Below are 20318 nucleotides of genomic sequence, written 5' to 3'. Positions count from 1 at the left end.
CAGGATTTCATTGTTGCCCACGTCTCGGTCCAATGATACCAGAGTTGCTATCCCATCACTTCGAGTCATGGGGGTTTTTCTCTCAGGCTGTAGAAAAGCAAACACAGTGGGAAACTCTTTCTCCTCTTCATCTCCATCCCACCGCTTTCCTGTCATTGCTGTCAAAGAAGGAAAAAACGGGGAAACTTATGGCACAGTGGATGTTGTACAGTAGATTTGGCTACGTGTCTTCAATAGTAGTAGGGAAAAAGTCAAACAGATAATCTCTTACATATTCCATTAATTGATATTTTTTGACGAATTTCATTAGTTTAGTATAGTTTGTTAATATATTTCTATTAAAGCGAAACAATTTCAGATTTCAAACATCAAATAATGTCTCCAAGATAATTTTGATGATACATCAACTTACAATAGGTTGAATGTCACCTGCATTGGCACTATGTAACTTCTGGTTTCGGGTCTGTGCTACAAAAAGAGCTACAATTTTCTTTCTAGTTTATGGCATACGTCACAGCGGGGTTGACCCTGGGCAGAGAATACAGAGAAAAGAAACCCTACACTCAACTCAATTTAGTGTCCAAGTAACCTCTGCATGTTTTTGGACTGGGAGGAAACAATGTAAACATAATGTATAATGCTATAACATGTGCTACTGTACCTGATCTGAAGTCCTGCTTCAGAGTTCACTGGTATTGTTGGCTTGTCATCAATTGCATATTTTACGACAGTTGTAACAAACAATACTGTTTACCAACTGTGGGGGAACCCGAGAATAAATCCTATATTGTAGACAAAGCAGGGGTAGATTGTGTGAGTAAAACGTGTCTGTGTGAATTTCAGTATCAGCCTCATGTAGCCGCCTCATATAACAAAAAAGCAGGTAAAACAATAAAGACGTGACTGAGACAAAGATGGTGCTCCAAACTCCAAAGTTTTTCTGCTTTCTTGCAGAGGCGAATTTTCCAAAATTGCATTACGCGTTCTAGAGTGATGACGGCCGGGCTGCTGCTACCTGCTGCTGATGTTATTGACACCTCTCTGCTTTGGGACTGTTCATTCTGCTCCGCTGTCCAGTCAGCAGAAAAAACTCTGTGTGAGTCAGCTAAACTCAGAGCGGCACTGACAGGCTGATCAGTCAGCTCACTGTATGCTGTCTGATGCAGCAGGGGGTTGAATATTGGACAGTTTCCTAAAAGAGACAGCCCCTGCATGTGGTATGCAGCACCCGATCATATCTGTAGTTTAATGACTTTTGTGGCTTGTTAAAGTCACTTTTCTATTGATATTAGATATTTTTTGCTGATATTCCATATGCTGATATAGCCAATGATATATAGCCAATGATATATGATATATGGCCAATTACCAATGTATATGTATATATATATATATATATATATAAACACGTATTGATGTAATTTCGTCTCTTCTGTAGTGAAATTAACATAACATTTACATGTAGCAGTGGATGTAGATACGTTTTGTTCATTGAGGAAAATAAATAAATGTAAAGAAAAGAAAAGAAAAATAGTTGTAGAAGTAGTTGTATCATATGGGCAGATCCTGGTGTGTTTGCCGATATCTGATGATACCAATATGTTTGTTTTTTTTTTTTTAAATATGCAAGAGATATCTGTTACATCTCTGTACAGTTTAAGGACTGTAAATTGCAGAATAAAACTTTCACACAGCTACAGATCATCTGGTCGCCACAGTTACACTCTGGTGGACTTTCTCCTCCAAACATACAATAGATAACATTTTAGAGGCGAAAAAGAGAAAACATCATTCAAATTGTTCATGAAAGTATTGTTTTAGCCATATTTCTTCAATCTAGATGAAACGGCTCCATGAATATATTCCCACATTTACCAATATGCAGCCGAGAGAGAGGCATGATTCTTTTTTATCTGCCTCGTCTTTTCTCATTTGTTTTGCTTGGTTCTGCTGCGTTCTTCTCAGTATCCTGGTTTCATTTGACTGGAGGGCTTTATTACACTGCAGGAATGTCCTCAGACATCAGATCCTCTCAGACACACTGTAAAGGCAGATTTGAAAATGGCCAGAACTAAAGGCACCACTGTGGACCCTGCCAGAGAACAAAACCAGACACACTTCCTGCTCATGCGCATGTTAAAATAAGAAAAATGAGGAAGGATGTGTAAGAAGCAACTTTGAAACTGTAACAGTAGAGCGCATACACATAGCCAAGGTAGAACAATCCTACACATTGTTTACTTCCCTCTGTAGACTTTTATAGATGTCTGAAATTTCAAAAAATCCCCTGAAAAATGTAAAACATTGAAAAATGGATTTGACCTGGATTTAATAATAAGCTGCATTAGCACCAAATTTAGTGGAAATAGTTTTTTTGTGTAATCCTGCTAAAAAAAAATAAAATAAAAAAGCAACAGCAAACAGACATGGGTAAATCTTTCCATCTTTACAAACTTGTTATTTTATTGCTGACACGTTGGTGCAGTTTGTGACAAATAGGAATTACAGTGATGGATTTCTCTCGGCCTCTGACACAAGGTGTCACATGACTCAATGCTCTTGTGAGCTGATGTTCTGATGCTCACACAGCTCGTGTTGGGTTTATTCTTCGATTATTCCCGTGATTTCTCTCCAGGATGTTGGCGTTTCGTATTTTGACCTTGAAACAGTCACGCTTGTCTCGCGTATATTTTATTATATTTCTCAAGTTTGCCAAAACAGAACAAAGCAGAGCAGTGGTGCAGTAAGTAACTTACTCGTTCAGTTAGGTCCAGGAGGGGGGTAAGTAGGGATGTATCCATGAAAGAGACAGCTGTCTGTCATCTATTATTCAGCCTTTCTGAAAGTTAAGGCCTTTAATGCCATTGTGTTTGGCTTCGCCAAAAAGGGGAATGTGAAAACGGAATTTTTAATGTTGAGGCAAGAATGAGACACTGTTGCTGAAGAAGAAACTCCTTTTCCTGATGATCGATTCTTAATGTTCCTCCTTGACCAATGGCACAACTTTTTATTTGTGAAGTAGAGTCTGCAGGCCAGTTTATCTTTGCCGAGGATTCCTCATTGTTTGTAGTTAGTTTCATACCAACCAGCCTAAAGAAAATCGAATTATCAATGAGAGCTGTTACATCAACTAAACTCTGGAGATCCCTACAGTAAACACACATTAAGCATGTTTGTAATATAACATTACATTTTTTTATATTATTGTTAAATTCAAACTGGAATTTTTAAAATACCTGTAAACATGCTGGTCAGACTGAAGGTTTACGAAAAGTAAAGATAATGAAATGTGGAGACAAACTACCATTGTTAGACAGGTTGCTCTGAGCAGGCGACACAGTTGCCACCTCCAGCTCATACCTGGAAATAATAGAAAAAGCCAATCCACAGAAGAATAAGAAAACATCAACAAAAACATGGTGAAATTCAGATTGATACCTTTTTTGGGCTGACAAGGAGACAGATTTTATGCCCCGTCAGCTTAAAGAATTGAATATTTTAAAGTTAATGGATGGGAAGAAAAGTATGAATGGAGCATGACATGTTCACAACTAGCTGCCAGCTAAACTGTAACCGCTAACAAGAGTGAAAGGTGGCCCATCGCCCCCAAGCGTTGCAGAGGCAGGACACACTTCGCATTAAGTCGATTCCCCACTAGAGCTTGTACACTGGGACAAAGACAGCCGTCCAATTGAACAGTGATGTTGAGCTCTAAATACAGCTCAATTTTGACATAAATAAACTACAAATCTCACTTTAAGTGTTCCCACCTCACCTCTGACACCAGAAATAAAGTTAATGACGGCGTTAAAAACCTTGCTCTACATCCAAGTTATCTCACACAAGTGATTCTTAAATGTCCATGTCATTCTCCATGAAAATTGATCTTATATGTTGAACAAACCCTGTTACTTCATCATTTCTAGACAAAAAGAGACTCGACAACAAAGTCTTTCCCTCTGTCTCACTGTTTTCATGGTCCACTGTGGCTAATTCATTAATGTAGTTAACGATTAATCATGATTATCATGTTCTATTATAGAACACTTATCAAAATAACACAGGCAAAATAGACAGAACTAAAAATGAATACAGGAAAATAGACGAGCAAGCCAAAAATACAAGTAGTCCACATTTTAAACAAGGCTTGGAAAACAAACGACGGTCATGGTGATTCATCTGCACCTGTCACTGCTTCAGTGTTAATGTTATAATGTGGATTATCAGGGCAGGACCACAATGAAGCAAATATCAAGATGCTTAACAGTTCTTTTAATCTGTTTAATTCAGTTTCAATTATTTCCAAAGACAAATAAAACCTATTATTCCAGCACATGAGAGAAAATAATTCAAACATGTTGGTCGAGTTGTCTCTTACCATGAACCCTTGGCTGAGCCTAGATGTTGACCTCCCCCTCACCTCCCAGAGGCCATCACAAGTCTTCATGAGAAAGTTGTCCACTTACAGATTTTACATCTTTCGTCTACACACCCATCCCCCCATCCCTCCATCCCTCTTCTCTGCCATCATCCCTCTCTTTGTCATGGAAATGGACTCCACCATGCATGACCAAAACGGTCAACTTAATTGATGATAAAGAAATCGGTTGAGGGGAGAGAGAAAAAAGGGGGGGGGGGGGGTGTTGCATATATCAGACGTGAAGGATTTTCATTCAATGACTATGTTGAATTTAGTAAGTGACTTACTAATTGTCTGTAAGTCTATTGCTGTTGTGTTGTTGCATCTGTTAAACAAGTGCAGTGCTGTGAAAAAGAATTTCCCTTTGGGTACAATAAAGTTATACCCCTTCATCTCACTTCCTGAGATTTGATGTCTGCTTTGTAACAGGTGAAATTAACACAGGCGACACTTTTTTACAGCCAAAACATATCAATGTTTAGTTGGATTCAACTGTTTTGAACTTTTTTTAAGATTTCAATTTTTCCTTTGAACTTCTTTAATGTCACTTAGTGTTTCCCAAACTTTTAAAATGAGGACTTTATTTTTTAAGGAAGGGCAAACCATCACCAGTCAATTTTCAACATGTCTTCTTACTGACTGATATCATTGTCAAATACTGGTTACAAAACCATCTCAGCGCTACAGTCATTCAGACACCAGACAAAGTCTGCCAGCAGGGAAGGACAGGTGCTGTGGAGGTGTGTGTGCATGCTCGTGCGTACACGTGTGTGTGTGTGTGCACACGCTTAGACTGGCAGCTCATCTTTCTGTGCTGAGTGTAGAGTTTCAACAAAAGGTGTCTGCCAACTGCGAGAAAGGGACAAAACCTATAGAGACTCATGGTTACCCTTTTTGAATAGAGCAGACTTCTGGCACAGCAACATTGCACAACTGGCTACAGGCCGTGGTCCACCGTTTATAAAAAAGCTAATGTCAATGCATTCAGCTATTGTGTAATAATACAAAACCCCTTTCTTTTTTAATTTTTTTTTTAAAAAAAGGGAGAGAAAATAGGAGCACATAGTACTTGTATTTATATCTTTGTGAGGTCCAAAAACTGTATTTTGTCTGCACCCTACAACTTTAAAGGGCTTTTTCAGGGTTAAGACCTTGTTTTTGGATTAGGGTTAGAATTGGGCTAAGGTACGGGTAAGTGTTTAGCTTAGGCACTTAGTTGTGATGGTTAAAGTTAGGGTAAGGGACTAGGGAATGCATTCTGTCTATGATGTGTCCTCACTAAGATATAAGTGTGTGTGCTTGTTTTGGTGTAAACACTAATCTCGTCAGGATTATTTGTCTCTAATATGGACCGGAACTTAATTTCTGCAGCTCTGGTTAAGGAAGTCAATGTAGAGTCCCAACGAGATTAAATGTGTGTGTGTTCTTGTTTGGTGTCTTTGTGAGGACCAAAGAACTCCTAAGGGAGTGAGGACATTTTGGCTGGTCCTCACGTTCTGTCACCCCTTAAAGGGGCTTTTTATGCTTGGTTTTGGGGTTAGTGTAAGGGTTAAGGTTAGGCATTAAGTTGAGATGGTTAAGGTTAGGGTAAGGGGCTAGGGAATGCATTATGTCTGAGTGTCCTCACTACCAATGCTGCTAAAGAAAACTGTGTGTGGTTTTGGGTGACCCTTCCTTGGCATTCCAGCCATTCCCCTGGTACCTGGGAACTGGTCTGTTCTCCCCCCGATTGGGTATTTTTAGTCCCTGAGACGCAGCTGTCTGTGTCTCTGTCTGCACACACACAGTCCGGCTGTTGACTGAAAAAATGCAGTGAGGCTCAAGAAACTGCACAGTGTCGGGCACTTTTCTGGTCTGTGGAGACTTAAGCTAAGACAGGTGTAAGGTTAATGTCATAGTGACATAGGTGAGGTGTGGCTGAGGTGTTAAATCTGCGTAGCTGCAAGGTTAGCAATTCTCCTCTCCACAACACAGGATTGTGTCATGCTGGTTCTGCGGGTGTTTATGCTCAACAAATGAAAAGCAAACAGTGAGATATTTCCCCGTGGAGTGCAGCAGTAGTGACATAATGTTAAAAAAAAGAAAGAAAGGGATTGGTTGAATTCATCTCTCTCAGTGTCATCGCCACAAACACAACAAAATCCCACAAGCATCAGAGAGAAAGAAACATCATTGGTTTTCTGGTTGTGTGGTATTGGTGTTAGTTACCAAACTGACATTAGAAAGTGGGAAGTTTAATGTTGTGACAATCTGAGAGCATGAATCCATTAGCACATTGAAACCCAGTGATATCATCTGAACATAACTGGTTCTTCTGTCAGTGAAACAATTAGCAAATAAATTATATTTGGCTTCACATAGGTTTTAAATGGAGCTTAATGCTGAAAGCCAATGATGACAGACTGGTTACTTTGCATACTGATGTATCTGTGTAAGTGTTTGAAAAGGCCCAGTTGTTCTCGTAGTACTTGTATCATAGTATTTTACATCAAAGTTAGTTTTTTTTATTTAGCTGCTACATTATACACTACTACATTATACATATATACATACATATTGAGATGCCACTGCTAAAATTTCACTTGATCATTTATATCAACGTGCCATGAATGATGTCACTCATCACTTGAATAAGTCGGCACCAAGAGCGGTAATCACTAATCACTAACTAATTACTAACTCTGCTGGTTATTAACCAGTGCATTGGGACCTGGGCTGTTAGATGTGTTTGTGAAACCAGCTCACACACGGAGGAATTGACAGAAACTGTCCTTTTTTCTACAAAATGTTCTTTGATTTGTGTTTATTTGTCTTTTACCAGTGTTATTTACCATTTATTATCGTTTATTGTGAAAAACTAAAATGATGATTCTAATTGTGATTGTAAACTCCTACTGAATTTTTAGGTTTATTTTTAGCATTAAAATCCACTTGTGAAACTTTTCATGGACACTTCTTTGTGCTGAAAACAGGGATGGGACGATACCACTTTTTTTGTTTTCGATACTGATATCACAAACTGTGGAACAAATATTGCTCTCCCAAAAAGCTAAAAATGCTGGATTGTATAAGATTCAACATTTTTATCTGTCCGATATCTGATACAGTGATATTTGACCAGTATCGGACCGATGCTGACCGTTACCGATTGCCATCTCTAGTATGAAACCATCTTGTTTTACTCGTGCTGTGTACTTCAGTTGTGACGTAAAATGTGTTGCCTTTATTACCAAACAAAACCATCCCTGTCTCTAACTTTATCTTATTGGTTAGCTATTCTTGCTCCGACGCTAACAGACGGTGTGTGTGCGTCTTTTTTTTTTTTTGTACCTCGGCAGGGGGAGAAGAATGCCGGCTTTGACGTGCTCTACCACAACATGAAGCATGGCCAGCTGGCAACCAAAGAGCTCGCCGAGTTTGTCCGTGAGAGGTAAGGTTCTTGTGTATTTGTGAATTTCTGTGTGGGAGGTGGTGATGGGACTTGTGTGGAGTAAATTCTTGACTTGTAGTAATAAAGGAAAGATGCGAGATTGCGAAATACTCAGAGATTCTAAATTTACTAGTTTGGAATTCATCTGTTGCTGTTTCGGTTCAAAATCTGTCACTATCGTACAGACAAATCTGTCTTTCGTCTTTGTCCTTTCACTCCTGTTGTCACTGCTGTGCTACATTTTGATTTCATTTCATTCTGTCAAACGCACTTGCACACACGCCTGAATAGGTTGATTATCCTTGAACCTCAGAGGTACTGCACATGTTTGTCTTCATTTATGCACGTGCTTTGTTTAAATACATACATTCATACATTCATACATCTTTGGTCTTCCTCTAGACCTCCTGCCTGGCAGTTCCAACCCCAGCATCCTTCTACCAATATACTCACTATCCCTCCTCTATACATGACCAAACCATCTCATTCTGGCCTCTCTGACCTTATCTCCAAAACATCTAACATGTGCTGTTCCTCTGATTGACTCATTCCTGATCCTATCCATCTTCGTCACTCCCAAAGAGAACCTCAACATCTTCATCTCTGCTACCTCCAGCTCTGCTTCCTGTCTTTTCCTCAGTGCCACTGTTTCTAGACCATACAGCATCGCTGGTCTCACCACTGTCTTTCCTTTCATTCTGGCTGATACTCTTTTATCACACATTACCCCTGACACTTTTCACCACCCATTCCAACCAGCGTGAACACGTTTCTTCACCTCTTTTCCACAATCTCCACTGCTCTGGACTGTTGTCCCTAAATACTTAAAATCCTCCACCTTCTTTATCGCCACTCCCTGTAGCCTCATGGTTCCATATATATATATATATATATATATATGTGTATATATATATATATGTGTATATATTGTTATATTAAATAGTCTGTCTGTCTCCTAATTGGTGATAATTGGTGAGTAAATTGTGGCCATTAATAGGGTTAGCCCTGGAGTCTGTCCTCCCACAGCTGAAGTTAACGCACATAAACCAGACAATGATTCAAATCGCCGCTACACATTCCTCTGTGGGGGAAATGAAGTTGTCTGCTCAGACAGCAAATCAGCAGCCAGGAAATGAAATATGGTGCACTGTGCGTAAATTAGTATATGAGACCCCACAGGATGGAGAAAAGGCAGTTGTGCTGATAAATGTTCTCTTGCTTTTGCTCACTCTCTTTTAACGCATGAGATTGTATAAATCAGTCATTTGAACGTTTTCCAACCACAATCTCAGAGTTCCTCCGTTATTTCTCTGCTCTTGCTCAATCTAATCAAGATTTTTCTCTGCATTGTATTAGTTAGACCCCACTGATTGACTGAGTGAGAGAATAGACTTAAGGATTTGACTCTTAAGTTTATCGGTGACTGTACTGACAGAAAATTCATAATTTAAATGTTTGCTTACTCGGGCAACGCAGTTGTGAGAATTTGCTGCTAAAGAACTTTCTGTGCCATTCGTCTTAGACACAACATGGGAAATGTGATCGATGTTTATTTTCTATCATACATCAGAGACTGAAAGGTGTAGGTGTGTTCAAACTAATGTCAAATGAGTTCACCTCCACATGACTCTCTCTTTGTTTCTCAGTATAGCAGTGTTTGCACACAGAGCTTAACATTTCATAATCTCATTATATTAAGAGTGTTATCGACGCAACACTAAAACACACACATCACACCTCGGTACTTCGGTAAGTCGGTAAATAAACAGAAAACGCACAAACTTAATCATTAATCAAGTGAATCATCTCCTAAATTAAACAAAGTTAAAACTGTGGTTGAAAACATGAATATCATTAAGGCACAGAAGGACAAACAGCCACTGTCATCGCATCTTTGTCAGGACAAAATAAAAGAAATGTTTGTTTAATTTTATTTTTCATCATCACCTCTAAAAACACAGGCTAAATTATTTATAGATTGAATAAAATATCAGAAATAAGACAAACGAGGTATAGAATATATCCCCCAACACAACTTCCCCATCACTGCTGAAGATGCAAAATAAGTTTGTCCTTTTGTTTTTGGCTCTGAGTCCTCAGCAGCTCGTTGTTCTTTCCATTTACCCTCGGGACATTTGGATCAATGCTCAGTGTTTCTTTCTCTTCAGGGTCTTCAGATGCTTATTAAAGTTTTATGTCCAGTCTCTGAAAATGAGTCCATCCATCAATTAAATGTGGCTTATTGCAACATTTACCCAATACTGTCAAAAAGGAATCTTTAACCTTGCTGACTGCGGTGCTGGTGGACACCCAGCATTTGGGACATAGTAAGCTCTGGACAGAGAAGATAATGTATGAGGCCATTAGAGGAGGCAACGGTATTGTGCTGAAGTACATCACATTTACCAGTCCGGAGGCTGTTTAGAGGAATTTACATTTTAAGGAATTCACTTAACATAAATCTTCCTGTCGTACTACTGCTAACCAAAGAAGCAGGTATCCTCTGACCTCATGCACACATAAACTCACACATCTTTTATGATTTTTATTCCATATATTTGTAGTGATTGGTACGCACGGTGGTGTGGTGGTTAGCACTCTCGCCTTGCAGCGAGAAGACCCGGGTTCGAGCCCCGGTTGGAACAAGGGCCTTTCTGCATGGAGTTTGCATGTTCTCCCCGTGTGTGCGTAGGTTCTCTCCGGGTTCTCCTGCTTCCTCCCACAGTCCAAAAACATGCAATGTAGGGATTAGGTAAATTGGACACTCTAAATTGACCATAGGAGTGAGTGTGAGAGTGAATGGTTGTTTGTCTCTGTCTATCTGTGTGTGGCCCTGCGATGGACTGGCGAACTGTCCAGGGTGTACCCCGCCTATCGCCCGATGTAGCTGAGATTGGCACAGCACCCCCCGCGACCCCCTGGTGGAGGATAAAGCGGTAGATGATGATGATGATATTTGTAGTGATGTGGTGCCTTAACCTGCATGAGTTTACAGACAAAAAAATGGTTTAGTTGAAGTTGTAAATATTGATTTACAGATCATTTTACAACTCAGACTTAAAACTAACTCTGTTGTCTTTATATCTGGGCCAATAAAATAGTATAGATTTGTTTAGTGCTGTAAAATCAATCAGCCACTAATGGTTCCACCTTCTCAAATATAAGCATTTTCTCTGTGTTTCCTGAAACTGGATCGACCTTGTCCGTTATTTTGCCAATGTTCTGTGTTTGTCTTCACAGGGCAGCCATTGAAGAGACGTACGCCAAATCAATGAGCAAACTGGCAAAGGTGGCGAGTAACGGGAGTCCACTGGGGTGAGTTTACAGCACGGGACAGCTTCGCACGATAACTTCTCCTCATCATGCACCCACCAGGAGAATGTATACCACAGGAATGTAGTATATTATATAGTTTAATTAAAGAGGTCACATAAATACACACGAGATATGAATGAGTGCCATCTGTGTCACCAACTGTCCACATGTTAGATTTGCATAATTCCCCTTGCAATGTTTACTCTTTATGGTTCAACACGTACAGTGTATCGTCTGCTATTTAACAGAGTTGTCTTTTGAATGTACGGCATGTTGCAAGTGATAAAAGGAGGGAGAGAAGCAACAAAGACTTCATTTGTAGAGGTGATGATAAAGGATCCCATTAAAGGACAATTAAGGATAATTATTGTCTTTCAAGCAGCAGTGTTTGTACGAGATTAAAAGGTTTTGGTGTTTGTGCTAAATGTGCCTTTTTCCAGGACGTTTGCTCCCATGTGGGACGTGTTCAGGGTGTCATCAGACAAACTGGCCCTCTGTCACCTGGAGCTGATGAGGAAGATGAACGATCTCATCCGGGACATCAACAAGTACGGAGATGAGCAGGTCAAAATTCACCGCAAGGTACATCCTTCACCCCTGACAGAAATCTGGTTGATGGTTGTGTATCTGTTAGAGATGTAACGATATGAAAATTTCATATCACGGTTATCGTGACCAAAATTATCACGGTTATCAATATTATCACGGTATTGTTAGATGTGTTCAAAATGTTCCAAAAGTACTGAACACACACACACTGAAATCTTTTAACCAAGTTTTATTTAAAAAAAGATATTTTAGATTATATGATTATTATTATTATTATTATCATTATTATTATTATTATTATTATTAATATTAATAATTATCATCTGACTGACTGACACACACACACACAGGTCCTCACTCTGTGTCGGATAATAATTAAGTAGCAGCGGTCGTACACAGCATAAAAATAAAATAAAAAAACACAGAAACAAACACATTTTGGTCTGCTACGGTATGTGTCGTCTGCACACTACTCGCTTTCGCGAGACAAACCATGACGTTTCCCACTATTCCGAAATCCCGTTTTTGTTGACTTACCCGCTGAAAAGTTGTGTGTGGTGGTCACGGAGATGGCTCATCATATTGGAAGTGGCTTCGCGCCGCGAAGTTCGCGGAGATTTTTTTTTGCATTTTCTGCACAAGGATTGATTGTCTTCAATTATTTTACTCTCAACATCCTTTAAAAATACAAAATATGCCCAGATTTCTGATCTTACGGGGGTAATCTCTGGAGCGCAGGTGGCTTCAGCCGTGTTGTCGCTGGACAGACAGTGCAAACTGCGCATGCGCGCCCGCTTGAGCGAGTGCCGTTCAGGTGCTGCTGCTTCTCCAGGAAATGAGCAGTATCACTGTGAGTTTTTCGGTAATCAGTTGCGGTAATCAATCACGGTTTTAACGATAATTAAAATTTGAAACGGTATGATAACCGTCGGGAATTTTACCACGGTTTATCGTCATACCGGTAATCGTTACATCCCTAGTATCTGTATGTGCATATGTGTGTGTTCGTCTCTGTGAATATAGTTGTGAAGTTTCTCATTACTTGACCTCCATCCAGCCGCTGTCAACCTAATTGCATTAATCTCACTGGAAATCCAATAAGTGTCTTCTCCCTTCACTTTAATTTGCCCTTAAAATATCAAATACAATGATGATCGGTGTGTGTGTTTCTTGGGTATTACTCATGTTGTGGGGACCTAAATCTGTTTACTCGTACAGTATGGGGACAAAAAGCAAGTCCCCGAAATGTAAATTATTACATGAAGACATGTCGTAGGGTTAGAGTTATGGTTACGGTTGGAGTAAGTCTCCAGGAAATGGATTAAAGTCAATGTAATGTCCTCTGAAGCCATGGAAACCTGACTGTGTGTGTGTGCGTGTGTTTCATCCAGACAAAGGAAGAGATGGTGGGGACAGTGGAGGCAGTGCAGGCACTGCAGGTTCAAACTGGTCACCTTCAGAAGTCGAAGGAGTCTTACCACGGCAAGTGTTTGGAGCTGGACCGCCTCAGGAAGGACGGGGGTCCACAGAAAGAACTGGAGAAGGTGAGCCACCATTTTATCTGTTCAAGAGAGTTTCACAGACTTTTCTTTTTTTTTTTCCCGTGTTTCTTGGACGACTGTAGCTCAGCGGTGGAGCAAGTTGTCTTTCAACTGGAAGGTTGTGGGTTCAATTTCTGACTCCAGTAGTCTACATGCTGATGTGTCTCCGGGAGAGACGCCTGACAGCGTGTGAAAGGGTCTGAAAGATGTGTGATAGATGTGTGTAGTTTAAAGAAGCTTTGTCGTCATCAAGACTAGCAAAGTGCTATTTTTGGTTCAGTATCAGGGAAGGAGTCGGGGATCAAACCATGACCCTCTGATTAGAGAACAACCTGCTCTACCTTCTAAAAGTCACGTATCACTTACTAGGGTTTTCTTACTGACCATTGTTGCCATGATGTTTATGGAGTTGATTTATCCAAAGTCAACGGTCATTTACTGCCTGCTCCACTACTCACCTACATCCACTCTATGAAGAAAATGATGTTAAAGAATAGTTGTAATCATCAGGTAGAAATTCCCTTAATGAGTTATTTTTATTAAAGGTTTGTGAATGAGTGTTCGATGCACTCTCCTTTGTTTTCACTAGGCGGAGCTGAAGTCCAAGAAAGCAGCAGAGTCATTTGCGTTGTGCATTGAGAAGCACAACCGCGTGGGAGGAGAGTTTGAGCAGAAGATGAGCGGGTCTGCCCAGGTCAGTTCTGATTGCAGCTGCACCCAGGGCAACTACTTCTTCTCTCCGTCTCTCCCACTCTCTGATATGTGGGGTTTATGTATCGCCTCCTATCTGGGGCTTTATCTTTATTGCCATGACTCACCCACTTTATAACCTCTACCTACACAAGACAGCTGTCTTATACTTTTATTTATTATCCCACATCATGTCTTCACCTAAAATGAAATCCTCATCTCCAGGATCCCTAAACACACATTGGCTTTCACGTCCTGCAACCCACTCGTTACGCTCAATCACTGCCTCCACACATCCACAGTTACTGCTGCTGTTTCCATGCCGAGAGAAATTCTTATGACCAATTGTCTCTTGTAAGGTCTAGTCACGAGTTTGATCTTGGAACAAATGGTTAAAGAAGTGAAGTAGGACCAAATAAGTCCTGTCCATTAAACAGTCCAAATCCTGAACATATTGATTTACAATGATAAAACCAAATCCTACAGACTATATGTTTATTGGAAACATTGATATGCGTATTGACAAACTATCATATTAAACATATGCCTTTCATCAAAATGTTCACATTGCAGACTAAGATCTGAAAATGTGCCAGTAGTTGAGTTTCAACAATGGTTAAAATGTTGCTTTGTGCTCATATAGAGCAACATAGTTAGTGTCATTAAACCAAATGTTCTGACTAACAGCAGTGAAATGAAAAAACAAACACTATCCCGGTAGCACTTTGACATTTCAATGGACACTGCCTAACTACACAGATCAGAATTCAACCGCAGCAGACTGCTGTTTTCAGTGCTTTGGATCAATGCAGGCAAATCCCTCTTGAAATACACGTTCCCATGGTTACCAAATGATTTACATAGACGTATCCAGAGCTCAAACAGCTTAACAATGACAATACTCACAGAACAATCAGTGGATTAATTCATTAGTGGTTTAGCCCATGAAATCAGGCTAAACTCTGCAGCAGTGGTGCGGGGCAAATGCAAGTGAGCTACTGCTGCTGAAGATTGACGGCAGATGTGATTTTATGTTTGTGCTCTCTGCCCAGACTTTGCCCGGCTAATTGGAGAAAAGCTGCTGGCAAGGCTCTGCTCACGACTCACAAGCTTATTTCTTTTTAGAAAAGCCACAGCCAGTATATGGAGACAATTTCCGGCAGAGATCAGGCAGCAGCAAATGAGCTGTGAGAATAAAGACCAGGATCAGACTTAAATCCTGTCAAATTATCACTGGTTTAACACCCTGGCAACCCACGGCCTCCGCTGCTGGCTGAGAGCCTCTTAAGAGCTGGTTTCTCAGATTCTTATTCAAAAGCAACCCTCACTGTATTACACATACAGTATGTGACATTTTACATTTCTGTGATTACTCTGGTTCCCTCTTTGCATCCTCCAGAAACTCCTAACATTACGCAGCCAGAGAAACAAGAAAGCCCCATTTCTGTGTCTTCCTTTTTTTTTTTTTTACTCCTTTTCTTTTTGTATTAAAAGAGAGAGGCACAGCCGAAAATGTACTTAACAAGAAAAACAACATGTTAGGTGACACCACATCTTACCAAATCACAGTGGCTAAAGAAGACTTTACCTTAGACCACAGAGGAAAATAAATGAACCAACAGTAGATTTTTAAAGGTTTCACATAGTAAAAATATCTATCTATTATTTCTCTGTACATGATTGTGTGTCTGTTTGTTTGAGTAGAGGTTTCAGGAAATCGAAGAGGTTCACCTGCGGCAGATGAAACAGCTGATCAAAGGTTACTCCCACTCCATAGAAGACACCCACGTCCAGGTGGGACAGGTACGTCCACTCTCTCTGTCCCTCTTCATCATGGCTTTCCTAAAGATTAAACAGTCTGATATATATAGCTTTCTGAAGTCAGTGGATTTCGAAACATTTGTGATAAACTTTGAAATCTACTTAAGTTTTATGGGGAAAGGAGTGTATCCAATTTACATTTAAAGCTGGTGTAGGGAAAAACATTTTAGTGTTATTAATTTTTTTTTTTATTCTGTAAAAGTGTTTGAGCATAATGTAAATCAAATGATTTGAGAGAGAACCAGACTTCTGCACCTCCTCCACGGGAAGCCAAGCCAAGGCGAAATCTGGCCAGTGACGGGGACATTTTGACCAATCACAGAGCAGTTTAGAGCGAGAAGGCACCTCCCATAGGCTACTATACTAAAAGTTGTTTTTTTCATGTATGAAGTGAGTTTAGCTCCTTGTACACTTCTGGTGGGAGGGGCTCAGGACAAAGGAGCTGTGATCTTAACCATAAAAAGTTATCACTCCAAGTCCTTGTAACAAATAACTTTTGTATTTTATGGTGTTTAAAATCCCAGAGTGATCACTCTGTCCTTGCTACAGGTGCATGAGGAATTCAAGCAGAACGTGGAAAACATCGGCATCGACAACCTCATCCAGAAATTTGCCGAGCAGAAGGGCACGGGCAAGGACAGGCCAGGTGCTGTGAGCTCAAAACAATTTCCAACAGGGAAATAGAACTCACGCAAGCTTAAATGACACTAAATAAATATAAAGACAGGGGATGAGAAGGCAGAATAGTTCAGTCATGCTGTGAGTGTGTATTTGTTGTTTATTTATCCCGGTCTGCCTGTTGTCCGCAGCTCTGGCTGGTTTTGAGGAGTACATGACAGCTTTGGCACCTGAAGGTGGCAAGAAGAGTCGAGCTAAAGCTTTTAGGATCCCGGGCCTGGGCAAGAGGGACAAGGAGCCAGACTCTACGTGAGTGATTGCACACACACACACACACACACACACACACACACACACACACACAGTGTCCATGAGTTGGAAGTCAATTTGAATAAAAGCGCTTGCTAAATGAATAAATGTAGATGTGGTCACTTCAGTTCAGCTTAGTCTGGTCGTCTTCATTTACCCTGACATCCACTGTTTAGTTGCTAAGGTGCTCGTGTTGTTATTTACAGATACTTAACATGATGAGTGATGAAACAGTGAAATTACCAAAGCTTCATTTGTTTATAACAACAAGAAGAAAATATAACAATATCATCGCCCCGCCAGAATAAAGTAAACCAGAGACACAAGGAGAAAAATAGTGTTTATTTAGTTGATGTTTATCTGACTGAAATGTTGCATTCATAATCATGGGAACTGTGAAGGAGTAGAAGTGTAAAGGCATCAACATTATCAGGAATCATTTTAAGATGTTTTGTTTCTTTTGAATTAATCCTGAAAGTGAATATAAAGTAAATACAGAGTTCCTCCTCTTCACACATTATATATGTTCGAAAATAGTGGCTGAGACTATGTGAAAAACATGACCGCTCAATTATTGAGTACACACTGCGTGTCTAAAATTTGACTTCCTCTTTAACGATATAAAACACATCAGCACACTTTGTTTACCTGTTCACTCATGTGTAACTGCACCTGCTCTTACACTACTGCGTTTATGTCCATCTCCCAAAAATACATCTGGCATCAATGCAAAAACACACAGAATAGCTGTGTTTTAGGCTCTCTATTTTTTTTTTATTTTTTTTTGAACACGTAGCAACTCCCCCACCATGACCGGCAAAATGATTTGACTGATCCATTAAAAAAATTCTACCGTTTGATTGTTCTTCATTCTGACTTACTGCTGAATGTGTTATGTGTTTGCAGGGATTCAGCAGTGACTGAGACACTGGTGAGTATCTGACACAATGTTCACCTGAATACTGCAGCTGCTCTCAGTACCTCGACTGACTATTAGAACTGTAGAAGTTGTATTTGCTACTTTTTAGGACCTTTTTCTGGCATAAACACTGATCTTGTCGTGACCATGGAGACCAAAACCTGGTCCTAATAATGCAGACCCTTATTTCTGAGGAACTTGTTAAGTTTAGGGCCAAGATTTGAGTTGTGGTTGGGTTACGGTTACGGTTATGCATTAACTGGTTAAGGGTTAAGGTATAAACCAGTGGTTCTCAACCTTGTTATACCAAGTACCAGCAGAGAAATGATTGAGCTCTTGAAGTAACACCATTATTGCCAAAGTGGGGGCAGCCCGTGGCCAAGTGGAAAGGGAACTTGACTTGTAACCGGAGGGTAGCCGGTTCAAATCCCCACCTGGCCAAAAAAGGGCTGGGGTACCCCTGAGCAAGGTACCCAACCCCCAATGCTCCCCGGGCGCTACTCAGTGTGGCAGCCCACTGCTCCTAATTCTAGGATGGGTCAAAATGCAGAGAATAATTTCCCTCAGGGGATTAATAAAGTATCTAAAATTAAAAATTAAAATTAAAATACAGTGGGGTAAATAAGTCAAGCAAAGTTGGCATTTATTCCCAATAAGATCATTTGCTCTCTTGTCATCCTCCTCTTCCTCACATATATTTCAGACACTGATATAGCCATATTAGATCAAGGTGGAGCCAGAGATAAGGTGACTCTAATTATTATTATCAGCTCCACTACAATCACATACTGGTATATACAGTGGAACAGTATTTCTGTATAATATTTTCCTCTAAGTACCACTAGAGGAAGCTCAAGTACTGCTGGTGGTCCACATACCACAGTTTGAGAACCATGGGTATAGACTGTCCAAATGAATGGAAGTCAGTTCAGTCTCCTAAGAAGAATAGCTATGCAAACCTGTGTGTGTGTGTGTGTGTTTGTGTGTGTGTGTGTGTGTGTGTGTGTGTGTAGGTGTGTGTGTAGGTGTGGGGTTTCCCAGGTTTATTCCTGTACTTAAGAGAAGAGGTTCAGAAGATACTTTGGAAGCCAGAGAGGAAATGCACAATGTTGCACGTCGGCCTGTGTGTAACTGACACACAGCGAGTGTGTGTGCGTGTGTGTGTGTGTGTGCATGTGTGTGTGTAACAGGCTTTGTACGCTGCCAAGAAACTATCTAACAGACTGATGTGGAAGCCGAGAGTCAACAGCAGAGCTGCTGCTGTAGATATTTTACACATCCAAGGGCCCTGAGTTTCTAACTTCAGAGCAACAGGCAACAAGTAACGTTTGCAGAGGTCACATTAAAGCGTATTGCACGAAACAGTACACGTGGTTATACTATCAATGTGACCGATCACACCATGAAGCATTACTACACCTGCTGGAGTTTTCCAGCATTTTCCGCTCCTCGTGTCAACTTGAGATGTGATCACTGAAATCAGACCTGATACCATCTGTATATGTTCCGTCTCATTCTAAAAATAACTCCCCCCTCGTACGCTCCAATGTATTTCAGGTTTTCCACGTGTCTTGTTATGAAGATCATATGGCATCAGCTAAACACAGCTGATGTACAGAACGTCCTGACTAATGATGTCGTAATGACAATACAAGTACGGACCAGACCCCAGTGCAATAAAAAAAACATATTTTTAACAGCTGGATGTCGCTAACCCTGCATGGTAGTGATGACTCGTGTGATTTTTGTATAATCTGACTCAGATTAAACCCTTCGAAAAATAAGTACCTAAGCCAGAGAACTTGATCTATTAACTTTTGTTTGGCAGTCAACTTCACCCTGTGTGCCTGTAGCATAACTCCAGTCCAACACATGACTGGATTAATTTGTGTTTTTGTGTGTGTTTGTGTGTGTGTTTGTGTGTGGTTTCCTTCACATAGAACTCGCCACTGGAAGTGGACGATGAAGGATTTGTCATCCGAGCCGACAGCACCCAGAATGATATCCTTTCTCTGCTCACATGTGCTCAGTCTGGAATCTGCTTTTTGTCTTTCTTTTTCAAAAGGGTTTCTTTTGTAAAAATTAAACTTGACTTACAGCAAAAAGTTAGTTAGTTAAAAATGCATAGTGTAAATACACAGTCTGATTTGACCTGTGTCAGCTCCCTTTACATATATCTCATATATATCAACTGCAACTAACTAACTAATGATTACTTTAATTATTGTTATGCACTTTACTCTATTTTCCATCTCTTTGCTCCCCTTTTCAGTCATTTATTTACACAAACAAAGCCAAATACTATTTTACGTTGTCAAAATGAATATGGTCAGTCATTAAAATACAAGGGAAAGCCATCACCTCTTTCATTACTGAAGCTGTAATCAGCAAATATCACTGTGTACTGTTGCTGTATATACTCCCACTACTCTGTTGAATAAAAATGATTCAGTAGCTGTAAGGAACAACAACCGTATTCTCACATATTTCAAATTCAAAGAGGATATAGATTAATGGAAAGTATCACAGACGTTGCTTGATCACATACTTGAGGCACCAAATTAAACCTCATGAGACCGTTGAATGGCCTCGTGGCTGAGACAGAGACACTTTAAATGAAGCGTGATGAGAAGGTCAGAGGTGAGAGGTTTGGTTTAAACGAATTATCCGCCCACTTGCCTTCATTCATGGTCTCTCTATTAACGA

General features: G+C 40.2%; 1 protein-coding gene across 1 annotated transcript in view; it reads left to right on the top strand.

Annotated features, from left to right (window-relative positions):
• fcho1 (FCH and mu domain containing endocytic adaptor 1) overlaps window positions 1-20318 on the top strand; it is a 56943-nt gene that overhangs the window by 16666 nt on the left and 19959 nt on the right. Inside the window, exons 3-12 of the mRNA XM_058637734.1 lie at window positions 7759-7850; window positions 11091-11165; window positions 11606-11747; window positions 13106-13258; window positions 13845-13949; window positions 15650-15748; window positions 16316-16412; window positions 16576-16693; window positions 17600-17624; window positions 19553-19613. Coding sequence (XP_058493717.1) covers window positions 7759-7850; window positions 11091-11165; window positions 11606-11747; window positions 13106-13258; window positions 13845-13949; window positions 15650-15748; window positions 16316-16412; window positions 16576-16693; window positions 17600-17624; window positions 19553-19613 — 967 coding nt within the window. The remainder of the gene's footprint in view (window positions 1-7758; window positions 7851-11090; window positions 11166-11605; window positions 11748-13105; window positions 13259-13844; window positions 13950-15649; window positions 15749-16315; window positions 16413-16575; window positions 16694-17599; window positions 17625-19552; window positions 19614-20318) is intronic.

Source organism: Solea solea, chromosome 9, assembly GCF_958295425.1.
Source record: "Solea solea chromosome 9, fSolSol10.1, whole genome shotgun sequence".
In the NCBI taxonomy this organism is placed as follows: Eukaryota; Metazoa; Chordata; class Actinopteri; order Pleuronectiformes; family Soleidae; genus Solea; species Solea solea.
Note: the sequence above shows the minus strand (reverse complement) of the source record. Positions and strands in the feature narration are given on the sequence as shown.